The 18,762-nt window shown below is 39.4% G+C and overlaps 1 protein-coding gene across 6 annotated transcripts in view; it reads right to left on the reverse strand.

Annotated features, from left to right (window-relative positions):
• The window catches only part of PARP8 (poly(ADP-ribose) polymerase family member 8), a 119,180-nt gene that overhangs the window by 53,014 nt on the left and 47,404 nt on the right, over window positions 1–18,762 (reverse strand). For 3 of the 6 annotated variants that reach the window (XM_059874052.1, XM_059874053.1, XM_059874054.1), the window contains 4 exons: window positions 10,811–10,848; window positions 5,686–5,775; window positions 4,268–4,338; window positions 1,807–1,884 (listed from right to left, as the gene is read on the reverse strand). In XM_059874052.1, the coding sequence (XP_059730035.1) occupies window positions 1,807–1,884; window positions 4,268–4,338; window positions 5,686–5,775; window positions 10,811–10,848 (277 nt within the window). The remainder of the gene's footprint in view (window positions 1–1,806; window positions 1,885–4,267; window positions 4,339–5,685; window positions 5,776–10,810; window positions 10,849–18,762) is intronic. The other 3 variants (XM_059874056.1, XM_059874055.1, XM_059874057.1) reach the window with 1 other exon arrangement.

The raw sequence follows: 18,762 nt of genomic DNA on the forward strand, positions 1-18,762 counted from the left end.
TCTTTTTAAATACACTTTCTGTGATGCCTTCTTTTTTCTTTTCTTGTTCACCGTATTTTGTTTATGGATATTTTAAATTCAAAACAGTAATAATCAAATGATATTTTATTTTTATTGCAGACCTGATCTTTTTTCGCCAGTTACTATTCCTTCAATTAAATGTATTATCTCATAGCAAAGGCAATGCAATATAATCTAATTTCCATTTCAACATAAGGCACTTAAAATTCCAACCAGTCTTGTCTATTACTCCGGTATTTTATGCCTTGCAAAATGCTGTACTGCTATCCGTGTTCGTATCTCACAGGCAGTGCTAGTATTTATTAATTCATTTGGGCACTGCCAGGCATCCTTTACTGAATGTATCATCCCTGGTTCAAGAAATAAGCACTCCCAGCTGTTTTCTGCCTTTTCCTTCACCTTGAGGTTACTGCCCTTCCTTCAGAGTTGAAAAATGAAGAGAGTACACGCAACTCATCACTACAGGACAAGATCAGAAGCTTTTTCCTCTCAGGCAGATTAAAATAAAACATCACTCTTTGCAGTGAATTATGTGTATGGTCCTCCCCTGCACTCCCCAGCATGGGGCTGTAGGAGTCAGCAGCTGAAGGGAGGCAATTCCTGCAGTCATTTCTAAAGAGAACATGAGTCAATTCCCCATGGTGGCTATTTCAAACAATGAAAATAAATTATTTCAGTCCCAGCTTCACTATAACTTTTAATAGCTTTGCAGGGGCATGGGGTTTGTTTGTTTGTTTGTTTGTTTGTTTGTTGGTGGGGTTTTGTTGGTTTGGGTTTTTTTAACTGTACAGCACCTCAACATGAATTCTGTGTGCTAACCCCACCGCACTGTTGGCTCTGCAGGAGAAGAGGCTCAGCGATGTCCTGCTCATCAGCATCCCACGCTCTCTGCACCGACCCACCCTGCTGGCACGGCTGGCGTGCTCCTGCAGCCTTGGCTCTGCACCCAGGCCACGGATGGCTTCAGCCTCAAGGCTGAGGTAAGGGACAACCTTCATAAACAGCGACCGTAATTCACTAAAGTGTTCGTCGAAATAAACAGTTCTAATAAACATAAGCGAGGAATGATTCCTTGGGGCAACATTGAGGCTAAAAAACAAGAGAAATCTGAATAAAGAGACTAGCAGCGCAATGCACACTGCAATAGAAAAAGGCATGAAAAGATTTTATTTCCCAATACACAAGAGAATGTAAGAATTAATTCTGCTGAGGGAACAAGAAGGAAAGACACAGAGCAGTGCAATCAGCTAAAATATGCAGCATTTTTCAAGGTGATTTTTATTCTAGAGCTCAGAAAAAGAACAGACTATTGCCTAGACCAAAATTGTTTTGCAATAATGATTTTCACCATAAAAATGCAGTGCTCTTTACTTTAAAAAATGGCAGTTCTCCAGAAGGAAACAGATTTGTATCCAGCCTGACTTCCTATCTTTATTAATAATGGGGTAAGCTTTACACAGTCAGTTATCTGTTTCCTGGAAGTAAGCAAGAATCTTCTATTTTCAAGCTTTCTGAAGGGTATTTGCTTTTTCCATTCTCACAGCTTTGCAAAAGTAAGCAAAGGGATCTTACTTTGAAAATGTTATAATTTTAACTTTGAACACATTCAATATTTATGCCATAAAATGCCATGTACATACATACACATGCCACTCTACTCAAAACTGAAAAAAGAAAATAAATATTAAAATAAGAAAATAAATATTATAAATTTGTAATGGAATGAACATAAGAACTCTCAAATATTACTTTCTTGGAACTTGTGCAAAAAATTTCCTGCATTACCTGTCCTCCATAATAAAATTCCTCAGAGTCATTATCTCCTTCAGAGTCTTCTTCAACTGTGCTGCTGTGTCGTGACTCCTTAAGGGAAAAGGAAATTTAACAATGATAAAAGCAATATGTTGACCTTGCATGGATAGATCTAAATGTAATTACAAGAATTATGCTTTTGCAAATAAGCTCATAGCATCCTTTCTTATGAGATCTTTTAGTATAATTTTTCCAGAGGACCCATTTTAAGAATGATGAAATATCACATGAAAAAAGCACCTTATACAGGATACATAAAAAGACCTTGAATATATGTTGGAGAAATAATAATTGTGTGGTTAGAAACACTGCATGGTATTTTAAAGAACTGGATAATTCAGCAAACTTTGTGGGGACACTTCACTCTGTGATTCTGCTTCATAAAACATAACTTTCTCATCAAGACTGGCTCTGGACATAGATCTTTTGGTATGTCAGCAACCTACTACAATTTTATTTTACTTTATTCTCATAATTAAACCCTAATAGTTTCAGGAAATAATTCAAGTCCAAGCATGGAATATCTTATGGCTCCTTCTGTGAAAACCTGACACTCTGCTGCCTAATTATTATTTTTAACAGAAGTTCCATCCTGGTGCTAGGAAAGTTTCAAACTTAATTTTCTGAGTAGCTCTTCTCTGAGACAGTGAAAAGTAAGGATTAGAGAGTCCTATGCTTACTTAAGTAAAACCTGCTCCAGATAGGCTGCTTTATGAATAATATCAAGTAAACTGAACTGATCCTGGTACCGTCTGCAACTCAGCATGAGATAAAATATATTCTGTTTCCCACCACTAGAAACTTTACTTATAATGATATAATTGCTTGAGAGAGTAATTCTTGTTTCCCACAATGCATGTGTTATTTCTATGCCCTATGGTGACTAGGAGCCCCTAAAGAACACCCAGTAAAATCATCATTCTTCACTTCAACCTGAATGTAATGTATTTAATCCCTTTTTTCTTTTTCGTGTTCTACACAGACATGACATAATGGAACAGAAATCAGAAATATGAATCAAAAAAGTAGAAGTTACCCCTTAAATTCCACAGCTGTAAATGTCAGTATGGACACACACTTATCACTAATTTCTGTGGTCAGACCTTGTAATCCCATTTTTCTACCTCTGCCTCTAAATTCCTGCTCTATTCACTGTATGTATACATACAGTGCAAAGGTGTATTTACCCAATCTCATGGCAATTTCTGTCAAGACATGAAAAATAATTTCTGCTTCTACTTCACTGAAAATAGATAAAATAACTTCGTTCTTCTTTGTTTTATAATAAAATTACTTCAGAGGGAAGTACGCTTCAAAACAGAAATGCACTGAACAAAAATTCCACACAGAACTGTCACATTAGAATCGTGACAAACCCATCATATCCTACCCAAACCTTGAACTGTCTAGCACACAGAAATCATCAGTGTTAAGAGATTTTTTTATAAAGGGATTTTTCTCAGTACTTTCACATTTAAGTACCTGATTCAACTAGAAACAAAACAGAAGCTCAAACTCAGTCCCACAGGAGCAAACTATATTTCAGGCTTTTAAGGAAATGGGTAAATTCTTCCCACATTTGTTTTTCTTATACTCACAGAGCACTGAATGCAATGATGAGGCAGTAGAAGCAAAGTATTTTCAGTGCAGCTTTTCATGTCAAATGACATTTCATTTACTAAAAAAACTATACACATAGCATCCAGGCATGCTTACCTCCTATTTCCAGGGTAAGAAACTCAGCACCCACCCTTACCAAAGGAAGACTTTAGGTCAAGCATCTGAAGTCCTGACAATGCTTGACCCCTCGCTTGAGGCAGGAGCCTTTGTGGTGCCTTCTCTGAGGCCGTGACACAATCTCCGAGGTCAAGCCCCAAGTGTGGACTTCACCTTTGTGCCACCTCTTCCTCAGCAAGACTGGTCAGAGAGCTGTGCAAGAGGCACAGGGCAAATGCCACTGTGCCTGCAAAACCCTAACCCTCAGGGCCCTGCTGATGGTGAGAAGAGTCCTACAGAGGTCTTGAGTCTGCAGTGGGATTGCTGGGGGCTATATGAAGAAGCAGTCAGGAGGAAGTAATTGAGATGAGGTCATATGTGCCAGAACAGGTTAAAAGGTAATGGAATCACTATCAACTTTTCCAGGAGAGCTGTATATTTAGGGCCACAAAAGTCTATAACACTGTTGAACAAAAAATTAATCACCAAAAACATAATTCCTAGGATAGGAGGAGAATCTCTATCCCAACTAAGTGAATCACTAGTTAATCCATTTATGAAACCCAGAAAAATATGGTAACCTTCTAAAACATGTAAACATGCACAGATTGAATAAGCACAATTTGATAGGAATTCTATGGTAAACATTCATATTCTATTATTTTCTTTTCTTCCTTAAAATAATTTCTGCTAAAACATACATACAAGAAATACATACCTCTCCATTCTCCCTCTGTAATTTTGACTTTATGGATAAGCAATAGTTGACATCATTGGTTTTTCTTAATTCTTGGGGAAAAAAAAAGGAAAACAAGGAACATATGTGTGGGGGGAAAAAGTGAAATAGTTTTGCAAATGCAGACTTGTAATTCTTACTTGCAGTAGTAGAACAAATAAGGAACAAAAAGTTACAGATATGAAATGCATCATAGAGTTTACAATGCAGCAGTCTAACACTAGAAAGCCTCTATTTCCCAGAAGACTTTTTAAAAGTGTGAATTGAAACTCAGCTGATCCATCTAGGACACTTGTTTTCCCCAATTTGTGATTTACAATTTAGCGTCATTCATTAATTTAATATAATTTATAAAAGAATGAAAAATCAAACCCCTCAGGAAAACAAAATCTTCTATCTAAAAGATAGATTTTTACTCTCTTAAAAATTACAGGCTTAATTTCTCTTCAAAGTAAAGAAATATTTGCAAGTAAAATTTATCCCAAACTTCAGATGATAACAGCAAGATTGTGTTTGTGTGCTGCTGTAATAACTTCAGTAAGATTATTCCTTATTTACATCTGCATTAATGAGATAGAGAGTGAAGATCATACTGGTCCCCCAGTGGAATTCAAAATAATTTTCTGTTATGCAAAAAATGTCAATAATAATAATAATAATAATAATAATAATAATAATAATAATAATAATAATAATAATAATAATTTAAGTCAAGTGTTCCTATCTGAAGACCTGCCAGAATTAAGAGTGCTCTGTGCAGTTTATTCTGCAGCCTGAAATAATCAGAGAATTTGTATGCTAGAACCTAAACCGTCTCCATGAAGTGTGTGCACAAATCTTTATTAAATATAATATAAATGTGTCGGTATGTCTGACAAGGATCCCCTTTCATGTACCAATTACTTTTTGAAAATAAGGGAATCATTTATAATGAGAGGGCCCCCAAAATCATTGGGAAAAAAAAGTCATTTTTCTATAGCAGAATCTAGTGAAACAGCTGAACCATTTCCTGAAATAATACACCAGAGGCAGTAGTAGTTACAGACTGTTTCATCCGCAGTGGTGAAGATTTAGTGAAGTTTTAAGCAAGTGATCATGGAAACTCATAATTGGAAAGTATTAAGCATCTCTAGCTGTATTCAAGGGGAATTGCTCTAGCACAGGCTGCAAGACATTAAAAGCAAAAAAATACATTCTGCACACAGTTGTAGTGATCCCCAGAAGAAATATTCTAATTTCTTCTATTCTGAAATGTTGGACAATTTACTAGAACAAGCCCAGAGAAAATAGCAAACTGAACAGCTGAACCCTTTAACATCACATCTCCCTCTAAGCGCAGACAACATCTTTGCTATTCTTCAAAATTATGAATTTGATAAACTCTCCGGATATAGGATTACCTGTAGCAATTTGGTGGAAAATTACTGGAATTGGTTCTGTTGTAACTAACACATCTTCATCGTTATCAGAACTGGAAACATAAGTGTTATCTACGAAAGAAAGACACTTTGCATGGTGAAGTTCCATTGTGCTTTGTCAGCCCCTTCCAATGTTTCCTATCTCAGATTTTTGTCACAAGGAACCACTCCCCAGATGCTCAGGGAAGCTGATCACTGCCATCTTCCTGGCATGTTTGGCTTTTTCCCCCTCAAAATTGTCAACAAAAAGAAAAATATAATAAATACCAGAGATTCTGACCCAAACTTTATAAAACGAAACCGTGGAGTGTGATGTCATGGCTCTTTTGAATCACACCAAGCAGTGCTCTGAACCGACCCACAAGGCATAGGGTGGCCAGCCTTTCCTAAAACTAATACTTGCTCTATGGTTTTTGTTGTGTCTGACACCAAAACTCAAGCTGGATCTGATAAGCAGAGTGAAAGCTGCACTGAGAGATGGGTGTTAACAGTGAATTATGCCAAATACCTGTGCCTCATTTTGCCTAGTCTTATAAAGGTTATTTGAAGTTCCTTCAAATCTGCGGATAACCTTTCTTCCACCTGATTCAGGGAGAAAAGAAATCCCCTCCACTTAACCTAAACATTGGTATGTATGAATATTATAACTATTTTACAAAATTTTCTTTAAAAATGTAGGGATTAGACCGAGAAGTGTGTCTGTTGGGTTTTTTGGTGGTTTTTTTTGGTTTTTTTTTCTTTTTTTTTTTTTTTTTTTTGGTTTCTTTTTTCTCTTTCCAACTTAATGTTTCCTAACAAAAACCAAGAAGCAGCAGGGTCTTCTGTACTATCTGCAGGAGCTAATTTTGCATGTATTGCTGAACTGCTTATGAAGGTAATGATACTTTGCTTTCTAATGGTGTGGGCTGAATTGAAACCTATGCTCTAGAGCAGAAAGGCTGACAATTAAGATAATCACACATAAAGTGACTTACGTATTACACTTTTAAACACTTTGGTCCCACATCAGCAGCGTGCATGAAATCACACACAATTTTAAGCATACTGCTGCAGCCTCAAAGCTCTTGAGTGCTCCCAGTGAAACACTGCAGGTGTTAACATTAACTGGGAGGAGAGCACAATAACTTCATCCTCTGTATCACAGCAGTTCTTGGCCACCTTTATCAAGAGGGAGCACAGGGATGTGGCCGTTCCTTGCACGGTGCGCCAGGCTGGGCAGGGCAGCAGCTAACCCCGCACACAGACGGGTTTTCCTGGCTGCCACTGCAAAACAGCCTTTCTGCCACGCTCACACACACCTGCCAGGTCTGACTCTGTCCCACACCTTCACCTACTCCCACTCTGTGCTGTCCCACGAGGCAGTCTGAGGGATCTGTGGCTGGCTCCACACACACTTGGGCATCACTGGTGCTGGTGCAGGAGGCCAGCACCACTGATGCCCAAGCCCTGCACTCCTGTGGGCACAGCAAAACATCAGTCTGTGCCTGCTCAGCTACACACTGGCCACGGGGACATGTTTTACAGCCATGGCATCGTGTGAGCAAAGCGGGGTCCCTTGTGTCAGCACTCATTCCTTGTCCCACTTTTCTCTACTGGCAGGAGGGGCTGTGAGCTACAGCCACAGGACAGCTGCAGCTTGCTCTCTGCATGAAGCCCGGCCTCAACTCTATCTACATTCTCCACCATGTCGCCGTCATTTCCGCGTCCATCTTGCACATACAATACAAACACATCTGTTTTCCAGTTTTGGGAGTGTGAGTTACTGCTATAGAGTCTAATGAGCTGAGATAATTGAGGCCATCATTTGGCTATAAATAGACCTTACATCATATACATGGAAGGGAGAGGGGGAATCCTTGTGCTACAGCTTATTGCTATACAGAAAACTAGGAACAGAGTATGTTCGGCACAGAATAGACATACATATATGGGAAAAGGACTGCTCAGCTACAGGTTTTATAGATTTCAATTATATGTTTATGTCCATTGTCATTCTTTCTTGGCAGCTGATAATATGACTTTCACTGCCAAGCTGTTTTTTTTCTTTTCCTATTCGGCAGCTATTCAGGTTTTTTTTCCTTCCATTGATATGAAGAGACTTGAAATTATGATAATGGCTTTGATTTGTTTTCTTTAGCAACCTGTTTCTAACACTTGACACCTAGGACTACTTATCCTCTTCAGTGGAGGACGTAGTGCCTGGACCTAGCAGAGGGATGCAGCTAGCTGCCAAACTGGTTCTCTCCATCTCTGCTGCAATCTATTGAGGTCTAAGTAGGTGTGTAACCTACAAATCACTGGGATAAAAGACTACAGCAGTTCTACAAGTTTCTGTCAGCCAAGACAAATCACTCTGAACATAAATTCATTAGCAAAATGCTTGCTGCTCTGCTGGTTCCCAAAGGAGCCACGGTACACTCATGTAAGTGGGACTTCAGTCTACTCATGGATGTTATATTCTATAACTGCTCCTCAGAAGGATTATTTTCTCCCTTTGTGTCAATGTTCTTAGAAAATTGTTACAGCAATACTTTGCTGAAACTGTTATTACCTGGCTCTAAACTTTTCAGTTCTGTTTTCACAATTCCAGCCATGGATATGCAACTTTCAGACATTACTGTCTCAACACTACCACTGTTAAGTCCTCAGTGTGCCTTTGTGAGCACACTTTAGCTTTCACTCTTAAATATGAAGCCTTCAAACACCTTCCATTATTGAAAGTTGTCATGTCACATTATGGTTTCCATAGGTACAATTTAAAACTCAGCTGCTTCTATTTGATGCTTCAGTAAGTAATTCAGCAAGAGCTACACACTGTTGTCAGCACCAAAGTGCTGTTGCTGTGTACATTACAGCAAAGCAGGCTGTGGGAGTATGTATACTATCCAAGGCTCTGCATTTAGTATCCAAAACTTACTTTTGGTGGTAGCATTTTAGCTGAATTATATCACTTGTATCATGGCCTAATCTCACCTATTTTCATATATTTACTGCACACATTAGCAAGTTATCTGATGATCAACTCTGACAGCCTTGTCTTGGATTTACAAATCTGATCCACTCTGTATTACACAGTCTTAATCTACACAGGATAAAAGTTTGCTGTAGCTATGCGCTAATGGACTTAAACCTTAATCTGTAAAGGTTTATCCTGTGAGAAATTTAATTTGAGAACATGTGCTGCTCTGAACTCTATCAACTTGCAGCAGTACTTGAAGAACACCTTCCAGATGAGGACATCAGCACAGAGCTTCCCAGACTCGACACCATCACACCCTGACATGTCCCTGAAACCTTCCTTAAGACACATGTCAGAGAAGGAAGACACAGTCAGCAATAACATTAGGTTAGAAATTTAGGACAAAAACAGTCAACAAAGAACCGGCTCACTGAGTCAAAATGAGTGTTTTATGATCAAAGCTGCAAAATGGCAGAAAGTCCTTACCATTCCCAACACACTGAACATCTCTTCATCATAAAGCACACATATATCCTGCAAAAGCTTGAGATGTGAATGAAATCAGCTCTTCAAAAGCCCTGAAGGGCTGGATTTTAATCAGTAAACATGTACTGATTCATTCTCTGCTCCAAGCTAACTACAGTGTGAAATGTTCAGTTGCTATCTGCCTTTAAAATATAGGGCGTGATGGCACAGAATATTCATCAGGTTTCAGGGACACTAAAGTCACTCAGGCTTGTAGGCTTTTGGGACATGCTGCAAATAACACTCAGAAGGAAATTTTGAGGTCTATCAGACAGAAGACTTGGCCAGGAAACGAGCTCCCATGTGCTGTGCGAGTAACTGCTGCTTGTTCAGTGCTTCAGCTTGCCATTTACTTAGAAGTTCCCAGAGGTCAAATTTTGTGATATTTAATGGAAGAAACTGTTAATAACACATAGTGAAGATTTTTTTCAACTATTTGTCCCTCTGTTCATTGTCAGCTCAATGCAGTAATCTGTAAATCACTGGTATGACTGTGCATTTTATTAATCTCAGTTTCTCCCATTTCTTAATGTTGAATAGACTAATATCATTCTCCCCCACAGTTTTTACTGGTTAAAAAAATAAATCTAACAGATGTTTTAGCATTCTTTCACAGAACCCTTTTTTTTTTGGCATCACAGTTGATTTCTTTCTCTATCTGCTTCAAACACTGGTGAAGCAGATAGAGAAAGCAGAATCTGCTGCTTATCAGTGAAGAAGATCAAAGTCACACTTCTTTAGAGTCTCTAAAAGAAACAATACTTCTTTGAGAAACATTTCAGAAAAGCTACAGATAAAGAACAAAAAGGGCAGAGGGTTTTCTATCATTCACAGTACTTACACTGTTAAATAATCACAGCTGCACCATGTGGTGCAGTCCAACAGTACTACCATAAACCTTTATTTGCACAGCACCTGCCATCCTCGCTTCCCTCTTCTGCTTCTGATAGCCTGTGCTGCCTGAAGTATCTGTGCAGTGTCTTTGTGAAGGAAATTGGGGAAATAGGCTCCCTGAAAACGTGCTTTTGTTCTCACCTGCTTCTGTTTCCTGTGAATAACACGCCACATCAAGACTGGCCACGTGGTTACGCAAACACCTTTGCCAACCCAGCTCAAAGTTCTGAAGGGAGGCTGGGCTGAGCAGCTGGGAGCCTCTCTGTGAGCCAGCACGACCACAGAGCTGCACACGAGTGCTTGGCTCTGGCTGACCCCAAGAGGCACAGAGCCTGCAGGCTTACCCTGGAGAGCACCAGCAGCCTCATTAAGGTCTCCAGCACAAGTGCTCTGCTGGCCCTGCGCCAGCCTTCTCAGGCTCCTGAAAGAGCAAGCTTTATCTACCATGCCAAAGAGAAGCTGGGCACTTTCTCACTCCTATCCCCACTGGCTCCAGCACCCCAAGCTACAGTCCATCTGAACTCGTGAACCTGTGTTCTCACCCTGACCCAGCTGACAAACGATGCCTGAAAAAGAGAAGGGACTGTGAAAATAATCTTAACTAATGGAAAATGATTAGTACAAGATGCACCTGGAAGACATCAATACCCTTTCAGATATTCTCATTTGAATACAGAAAATTGTGGTAACATGTACACATGTGTCACGGGCAAGGATGTTGCACTGTACCTGGGTAATCCTCAGAGACATGCACTGAATAGGACACACTGTAAAAAAAGAAGAAAAAAAAAACAACAACAAAATTAGAAACAACAACATTAACTGCTGGCACAACACTTTTTCTTGCTCCTGTATTATTTTATGCTTATTTATAGCTTCCTGACAGTTTCCAGAACAGAAGGTAACATCTATTTTGATGGCTTTTGAAGTGCTCAGCTGAAAATAAAAAGCGTCATGCCCATTTTGAAAGCTTACTTTGCTAAATTGGCATATCCTGATTTCAGTGGTCTTAAAAGGAGTATCAAGGCTGCATTATATTCCCTTTAGAGTAACATTTCACTTCTGATTAAAAAAAAAGGTCACTCTTTGAACACCAGAACTAGAGAACGAGTAAAGCCCAGTTTTTCCTCTATCTGGCTTCTGTATTTGACTCTAGACTCAGCAGGAGGCCCTCCTTATTTCTGTTAGTTTCACCAAGGGCTCTGGATGTCTCCGGCTCCTTCCTTCCATCAAAACTCTGTATTTTACATAGCATCTGTAACTTTTTGTCAAACTGTCTTCAAATTAAAATTTGAGACAGCCACAGTCACATTGAAGAGCAGCTTCACTACGTGGATTCCATGAATCTGTTTCATCAGAAAACCGTCACTCAAAACCATCATCCTGATTCTGCAGCTCAGTTACCTCTGCTTTCCCTATCTTCCAGTGAGATCTTCGTTAAACTTGCTGCTGAGAGCAGGACAAATAGGCATGGTGGGTTGCTCAGTTATCTAACTACCCACCAAGTCCTTCTGGTTTTAAGTTTAGTGTGCATCTTAATTTTTGTATTAAAAACATTCAACTATGAAGCACACTGAAAGGTTTCTGTTGTGTAATTCATATTCTCTCCAATTCTAAATCCTCTATATTGTGTCGGCTTACACATTTAAATAATATATGGTGTGGGCTCATGTCTGTAGTGAGTTAAGCCAAAGGATAGTACAGTCCTCTTAAGAAATTTTGGTATGTATTGCACTTGCTGAAAAATTGCTGAGAATAGGTTCATAGAATCTTTCTAAATAACATGAATACAGCTTCCATGTAGACAAGAAACTGAAGCCAGGTATGACTTTTAATGTTTCTCTCTCGTGGGTTTCTGTTAAATGAGCTCCACTTTCACAATCCAGTGACAGTAAGAGGCAATCAATTCCCTCACACTTGCTCCTGCAAGTCGATCTATTAACACACAGCTCTGTCACTTGTTTCTGCACACCATCTATTTGAGAATATTTTATGTATTGCTTGACTAAGACACAAAAATGCCTATTTCTTCAACTGCTGCAAATGCTCTCATAAATTGAAGAAGAAGGAGCATTTATTACAGCTGACCATGGATTTTGCCACACAACTGCTGATTAAAATCCCATCACTGTACAAATTCAACATTTTATGACTCTTCTGGTTTAATTACGTTTTAGATATTTTGAATAGGCAGCATCTGTATCTCCTCATCTTGGGAGTATTTTTTCTAAGGACTGGGCTGTTTAAATCTAATTAATCTGTCATCATGTATAGTATCACTATTTTAAATAAAGAAATACTCCAAAAAAAGGAAATGGTATATCTCCGTGCAGTCATATATAGAGAATTTAGCTCTGTGATGCAGAAAAAAAACCAGAATACCCCAAAAAATTCCTGACTGCGTGCCTGCTCTCACCAAACCCCATCTTCTAGAAATGTTTGTGACCATGACTTCTTCTTTCTACTACTGAAAGAGCTACTGAAAGCGCCTTACTCTTTTAGACTGGCTGCTTGCACACCTCTTTGCTGCCTCCAGAATTTCTTGGTATGGGTTTCTTCCAATACTGAGAACAAGAACCAAGGCTGAAGGGTTTCCCAACCTCTTGAGTGCAGATACTCAAAATTCAGCTGGGAAAAGACATCAGCAACCTAACCTAATTTTGAAGCTGGATTTGATTTCAAAGCTAACTTCTGCTTAGCCAATGTGTACATGTACAGAAACCTGATGGAACTTGAGTTTTCTCTTCCTTTTTCTTCATCATGTGGTTACCTCTGCCAGCAGCAGCTGTGGTGCTGCCAAACAGAAACTAGTAACCAAACAACGTGCTGTTTGTCTTGTGAGGTGGAATAAATTAAAAGGCTAAGGAAAATGCAAGCTAGAAATAGTCTCAAACCTGACTGTTCAAACTTGGGATCTGATCCAGAGCCCAGTGAATCCAGCAACAGGGAGAATAAATCCACTCCACCTCCCCCAGAGAGAGGTGGTAGTGCTTTGCTTCAGCTTGTCAACTCATCTTAGCTATGCGTGGATCATGGAAGCAAAAAGTGGAAATAAAACTACTGAACAGAACAAAACTTGGATTTTTATCTGAGCTCTCCTCTGTGATTGTCACACCCGGTCACCCCTCGGCACATTTTCCTGCTCTGAGGACAAGCTGTTTCCTTCTGCCTGCACACCTGATTTGTCAGAGAACAAGATATGCCAGGCAAACAAAGGTCTCCCAAAGGTTCCTGTCCTCCAGCCACCCAAGCATTTTCCCACTGACTTAAACAAGATTTAGAGCCAAGCCACAAACACACAACCATGATGACTTACAGCACCTTACACAGCACAGACTCCAGTGAAGATGCAGATGTTCAACACCTCTCAGTATCAAATCCTCCCAAAGCCAAAGAAAGCCTTTATTGAAGCAGCTTTCTCATTTAAGAACTCAGAAATGCAACTGGAATTAATTTAGGCCTGGCCCTCACATAGAAGTACAACATGATTATTCCAGTGAGGGAAATGATTTTTCCTTCTGGCAATGCAGCTCCTCAGCACACCCTTATTGCAGTTACTAAATACAGCTTACAGCAGTATAATTTATTCCTGTTCCCATAAACACATTCACCATTGCTGTTCAGTTATATTGCTTTAGCTACAGGAAGAGTTAAACTCCTGGGTATAAACAAAGCCTCTATGATGGTGCTGTTTCTGCTTTACTCAGACCCTCTACAGAAGACATCCTGCAATACCTATGTTTCTCAACCCTTAAGCTTAGAACAAAGCTTCAGACTCAAAATGGCCTAGTAAATTTTTTTTATTTAACAAATAGTAAAGTACTACACGAGAAATTATTAGGAACTGTCATGTTTCATGTTTTTAATGTAAACTTCTTATTGCTTGAAATAATATTAACATTGACAGCCTTGGCTTAGTAGCAATTTTACTCACAGGGGTCTCATTGCAAGAATTTTCCAGTGTGTTTTAACAATATCTATTCCTTCGACAGAAAAATTATTATGCAAGAGTTCATCTCCACTGGAGAACTAATTCATCAACCAGATGGGTATGTACTATGTAATTGCTATTTTTTAAATTAATCTTTCCCAACTGAATACAAAATAAGCAGATTCATCTTCATCTGACATTACTACAATTTCTCAAAGCTAGTTAAAAAGGAGTAGAAAGTCTTAACTGATTATATTACCAGGCAAAATGTTACCCCCAAACTGCATCTCCAGGGCAAAGAAAAATATTCAAGAAAACTGAAAAAAGAGAGCAAAGCAAAAGCTACTGCAGCAAAGCACACTCATAAAAAGGAAACCAACCAGCTTCACCTCCCTATATCCATCTGTAAGATTGCTTCCTGAGCTTTGAACTGCAGTTTCACCCATCATGATACGAACCCCATACTCAGATAACGCATCCGAAAGCCACAACAGCAATGCTGTATCTGGGATGCAGCTTCCCGTTAGTTCCAGGTTATCTCAGCTCCATGCCACCCATTGTTTCTCTCTAAGAAAGAAATCCTTCAAGCTGAACTTCCAGCTGTTTTGCACAGCAGGAACAGTGTGAAGCATCTGGTGCAAGTCTAAGATTTATGCCTACAGAATAGTTATGACAATTCAACCAGCTCTTTCCCATGGTAACAACTGACTTACTGCCTTATTAAGTGTGGAAATTGTGATCTAGTTTCTATTCCAGTTTTAGTCATCTCTATTAGAGCCAGAGCTCTGTGTCCTAACGTTGTTTCTTACAAACTTGATGAAGAAAGGAAACAGGATTTTTTATCATGTGGCATCTGGTGGTAATGCCAATCTATAACAAAACACAAAAGAAAGAGTAAATAGGACTTAACCATAATGCATCTGAAGCTACAGAATTCACAAGAGATTTTGTTTACGAAATCTCAGATCTAGCTCATCAAGGATGTAATGCAATCAGCACAAAACTTTACACCTTAAGAAGGACACTGAAACTCAGCAAAGCAAGCTATGGATAAATTTGAAATATGAAACGCTACTGAGGTATTGATTTTATGTTGGGGTCAGCTTTTGAACAAGTTGGTGAGATAAAAAAAATATGACTGAAACTTTGATACAAAAAAACAAAAGAAGATAAAATTGTGCTGTTGACAACTTTGGGCCAAAGGACCTCTTTAATGATCTACATAATATTTCTCTAAGTACAACATCATATACACATCATGCTTTTACTCTTTTCTAGGTGAAACTGTAGAAAGGAATAAGATCCAGCTGAAAAGATGCAAGTGGAATTGTATTCTTTCACCACTTACTAGCTATAAACTCACAACAATCTTACGTTTTCAGCATCTGCACACAACATGCCACAGCATATCAACATTTCATGAATGTTCACTAATTGTACAGTAAATACTTCTATCTTCAAGTTTTTATTTTCTTATCTTTGAGAATGCTTACAAATTCTTCAGTGGATTCCTATTACTGTCACAGCCTTTAGTCTCCTTTTCTACTTCAACAAAACCAGCATTTGATCCTGAAACCAGACCATTCATACTGCTTTACTTCTGACCTGCCTTTGTCCGCAAACAAATTAAAATTCGTTCCAAAAAGCCTTTCAGCATGAACACAAGCCACTCTCAACACTCTCTGTTCTGAGATCCACTTTGGAACCTTATAACCCGACAATAAACCACATCACAGATACAGGGTAGAAATTATGATTTTCGGAAGACAAATTGTGGGATTGCACCCAAACAAAACTTTAAAATTGCATTTCTGAAATGGTCGACTTTTGATGAAGTGCCTTGAGAACTGGTAGATGAAGGCATTTAGGTACTGACCAGATGAAAAATTAGGTACACTATTCACACAAAAAACTGGATTAGATAACATAAGAAAAAACCTAAATTTTTTTTTTATTTTTGTAACTGACCTCACATGAATTAGACTATGTGAAGAGAAGTACAATTCAAAACTAATATTTAAACACACTGCAAAAGATTCCAATGTCAAGTCTTTCTTCCAATTTGTATGTAGATTACACATATGCAAATAACAGCAGAAGAGACGTGGAAGCCAGAAGCACCAATTTTCTATGGCAAAAAGGTATCTCCTGTTTGATGGACACACCAAAAGACAAGTCCTATAAAGTCACAGCTGGAGACAACTGTTTAATTTTATGTTGAAAGCAAAACAAACAAAATAACAACAACTTATAAATAAGCAAACAATATTTCAGCTATGACAAAGAAACTTAATAAAACCTCTCCATTTGGTGTTCAACTGCCACAAGTATGAGTGAATGATAAATGTTAGGTTTTTCAATGGATTATGAATAAGTAAATTAGCAAGATACTCCATCACTTGGTATATATGAGTGCTGTGCTGAGAAACACTTCATTAAATTTCAGTGAAGCTCTTAAAAAAACAATAGAAGAATGAGAAAATAATCTTGATTTCCACTCTGGAGCTTTTGAAAGATTGTATCTCACTTAGCACACATCAGCTGAGGAAGTGGTCCACTGAAGCTCATATTCAGAAACACACACAGAACCATGGCAGCATTCTGTTTTTTCTTACCTGGCAGATTTTGTAAACAACTCCTGCTGGCATTCACTTTTGTCCCCACCAAAAAGATATGGAGACTTTTAGAATGCATTTATAAATGTACATTTGCAATTATAGAACATGAATTTTGTTCTGCTTCTTCACTCAAAGGGTAATTAGGCATTGGAACAGACTTCCCAGGCAAATGGTGGAATCACCATCCTTGGAAGTATTCAAAAGGTGTATGGATATGGCACTTGGGAATATGGTTTAATGGTGCTAAGAGTTGAGCTTGATGATCTTAGAGGCCTTTTCAAACCTCAGCTATGCTATCATACTATTACATATCACAGAATCACAGCATGGGTCAGACTAGAGGAGACCACAATGGGTCATCTGGTCCAAACTCCCTGGCCAAGCAGGATCACCCCAAAGTACATGGCACAGGATTCTGTCCAAATAGTCCTTGAACATCTCTTTTATAGGAGACTACACAGCCTCTCTGAGCAACCTGCTCCAGTGCCTGGTCACCAGCACAGATCTTCCTCATGTTCACATGGAATTTCCTGTGCACCCCTCACTGCCCGTTGCCTCTTGTCCCATTGCTGGGCAGCAGCGAGCAGAGCCCGGTCCCTGCTCTGACCCCTCCCTGCAGACACTGACAGACACTGATGGGGTCCCCTCTCAGCTGTCTCTTATCAAGGCTGAACAGGCTCAGCTTCCTCAGTCTGTCCTCATAATAGAGATGCTCCAGTCCCTTGCTCATCTTTGTAATCCTCCACTGGAGCTGCTCCAGGAGTTCCTTGTCTCTCTTGTCCTGAAGAGCACAGAACTCGGCACAGCTCTCCAGATGTGCCTCAGGGCCAAGAAGAGGGGCAGAATCACCTCCCTAATCTGCTGACAATGTTTTTCCTAATACACCCTAGGTTACCATTGTCATTCTTGGCTACAAGGACACACTGCTGTCCTGGCTCATGGACTTCAGGACCCCCAGGTTCTTCTCCACAGGAGACAAGGCGGGCCAGCAGGTCAGCCCCGAGCCTGTACTGACACCTGGGGTTATTCCTCCCCCAGGTGCAGGACTCAGCATTTGTCTCTGCTGAATTTTGTACTGTTCTTCTCTGCCTACCTCTCCAACCTGTTGAGGTCCCTCTGAAGGGCTGCAGAGCTCTCTGGGGTATTGGCAACTCCTCCCAGCTCTGTGTCATCAGCAAACTCCCTGGGGAGGCATCTACTCCTCCTCCTCCAAGCCACTGATGACATTAAACACTCCTGGGTCCTGTATTGCCCCCTGGAGTGCACCACTGGTGACAAGACCCTGTGCCACTGATTACAACCCTCTGGGATCAGCTGTTCAGCCAGTTCTCAATCACCCTCACTGTGCTCTCATCCAGTCCACAGTCCCTGAGATGGCCACAGAGGTATTGGGAGAGACAGTGGCCAAAGCCTTGCTGAAGTTGAGGGAAACCATAAAAAAAGTTCACACAACTCAGTGAACCCATGAATACTCTTAGGCAGTACAAATCAGTACATGCTGCATTCCATTCACTCATGATACCGTTACATTACAGCCTCAGTAATGTGACAAAACCATAAACAGCACTAAGTAAATGTTTCAGTTGTGTAAAACACTAACCACAAAGTTACATGTAACTCCAAACGCACTGACAGACAAACAGTGTTAGAATCATGACAGTTAGAAATATACAAAAGAGCCTATCTCATAACATGGTTCTGGAAATAAATATTTGCATAAGGTTTTTTAAAATACAAATAATTATACAGCCTTTTGCTCTTTCACATGGGAAAATACCTACATAAGCACAGGACTTCCACCTTTTTTTTAAACCAGTGATTTTAAAACGGATGCCATCAAATAGACTAATGATTAGTGAAAAACAACTTATATTCTGGGAGAAAGCATCAGATGCCACAAACGAGACAGAAATTAAAAGGAGGTGGACTTGGGTTTTCATGCGTATATTTGCACAGCTATGGAAAAAGTGACTGTCACTCAAGCACAGCAAGAATAATCTCACAATATTGAAGATTGGTTTATTTTCTTTTACAAAATTTAGAACTTGAACTAAATCCCGCTGAAGTCCAAGGGAGACTTTAGTACTTGTCAAAGAAGATTACAGGCAAGTTGCACAGAAAATAAAAGGCTT

This window comes from Haemorhous mexicanus, chromosome Z (genome assembly GCF_027477595.1).
Source record: "Haemorhous mexicanus isolate bHaeMex1 chromosome Z, bHaeMex1.pri, whole genome shotgun sequence".
NCBI lineage: Eukaryota > Metazoa > Chordata > Aves > Passeriformes > Fringillidae > Haemorhous > Haemorhous mexicanus.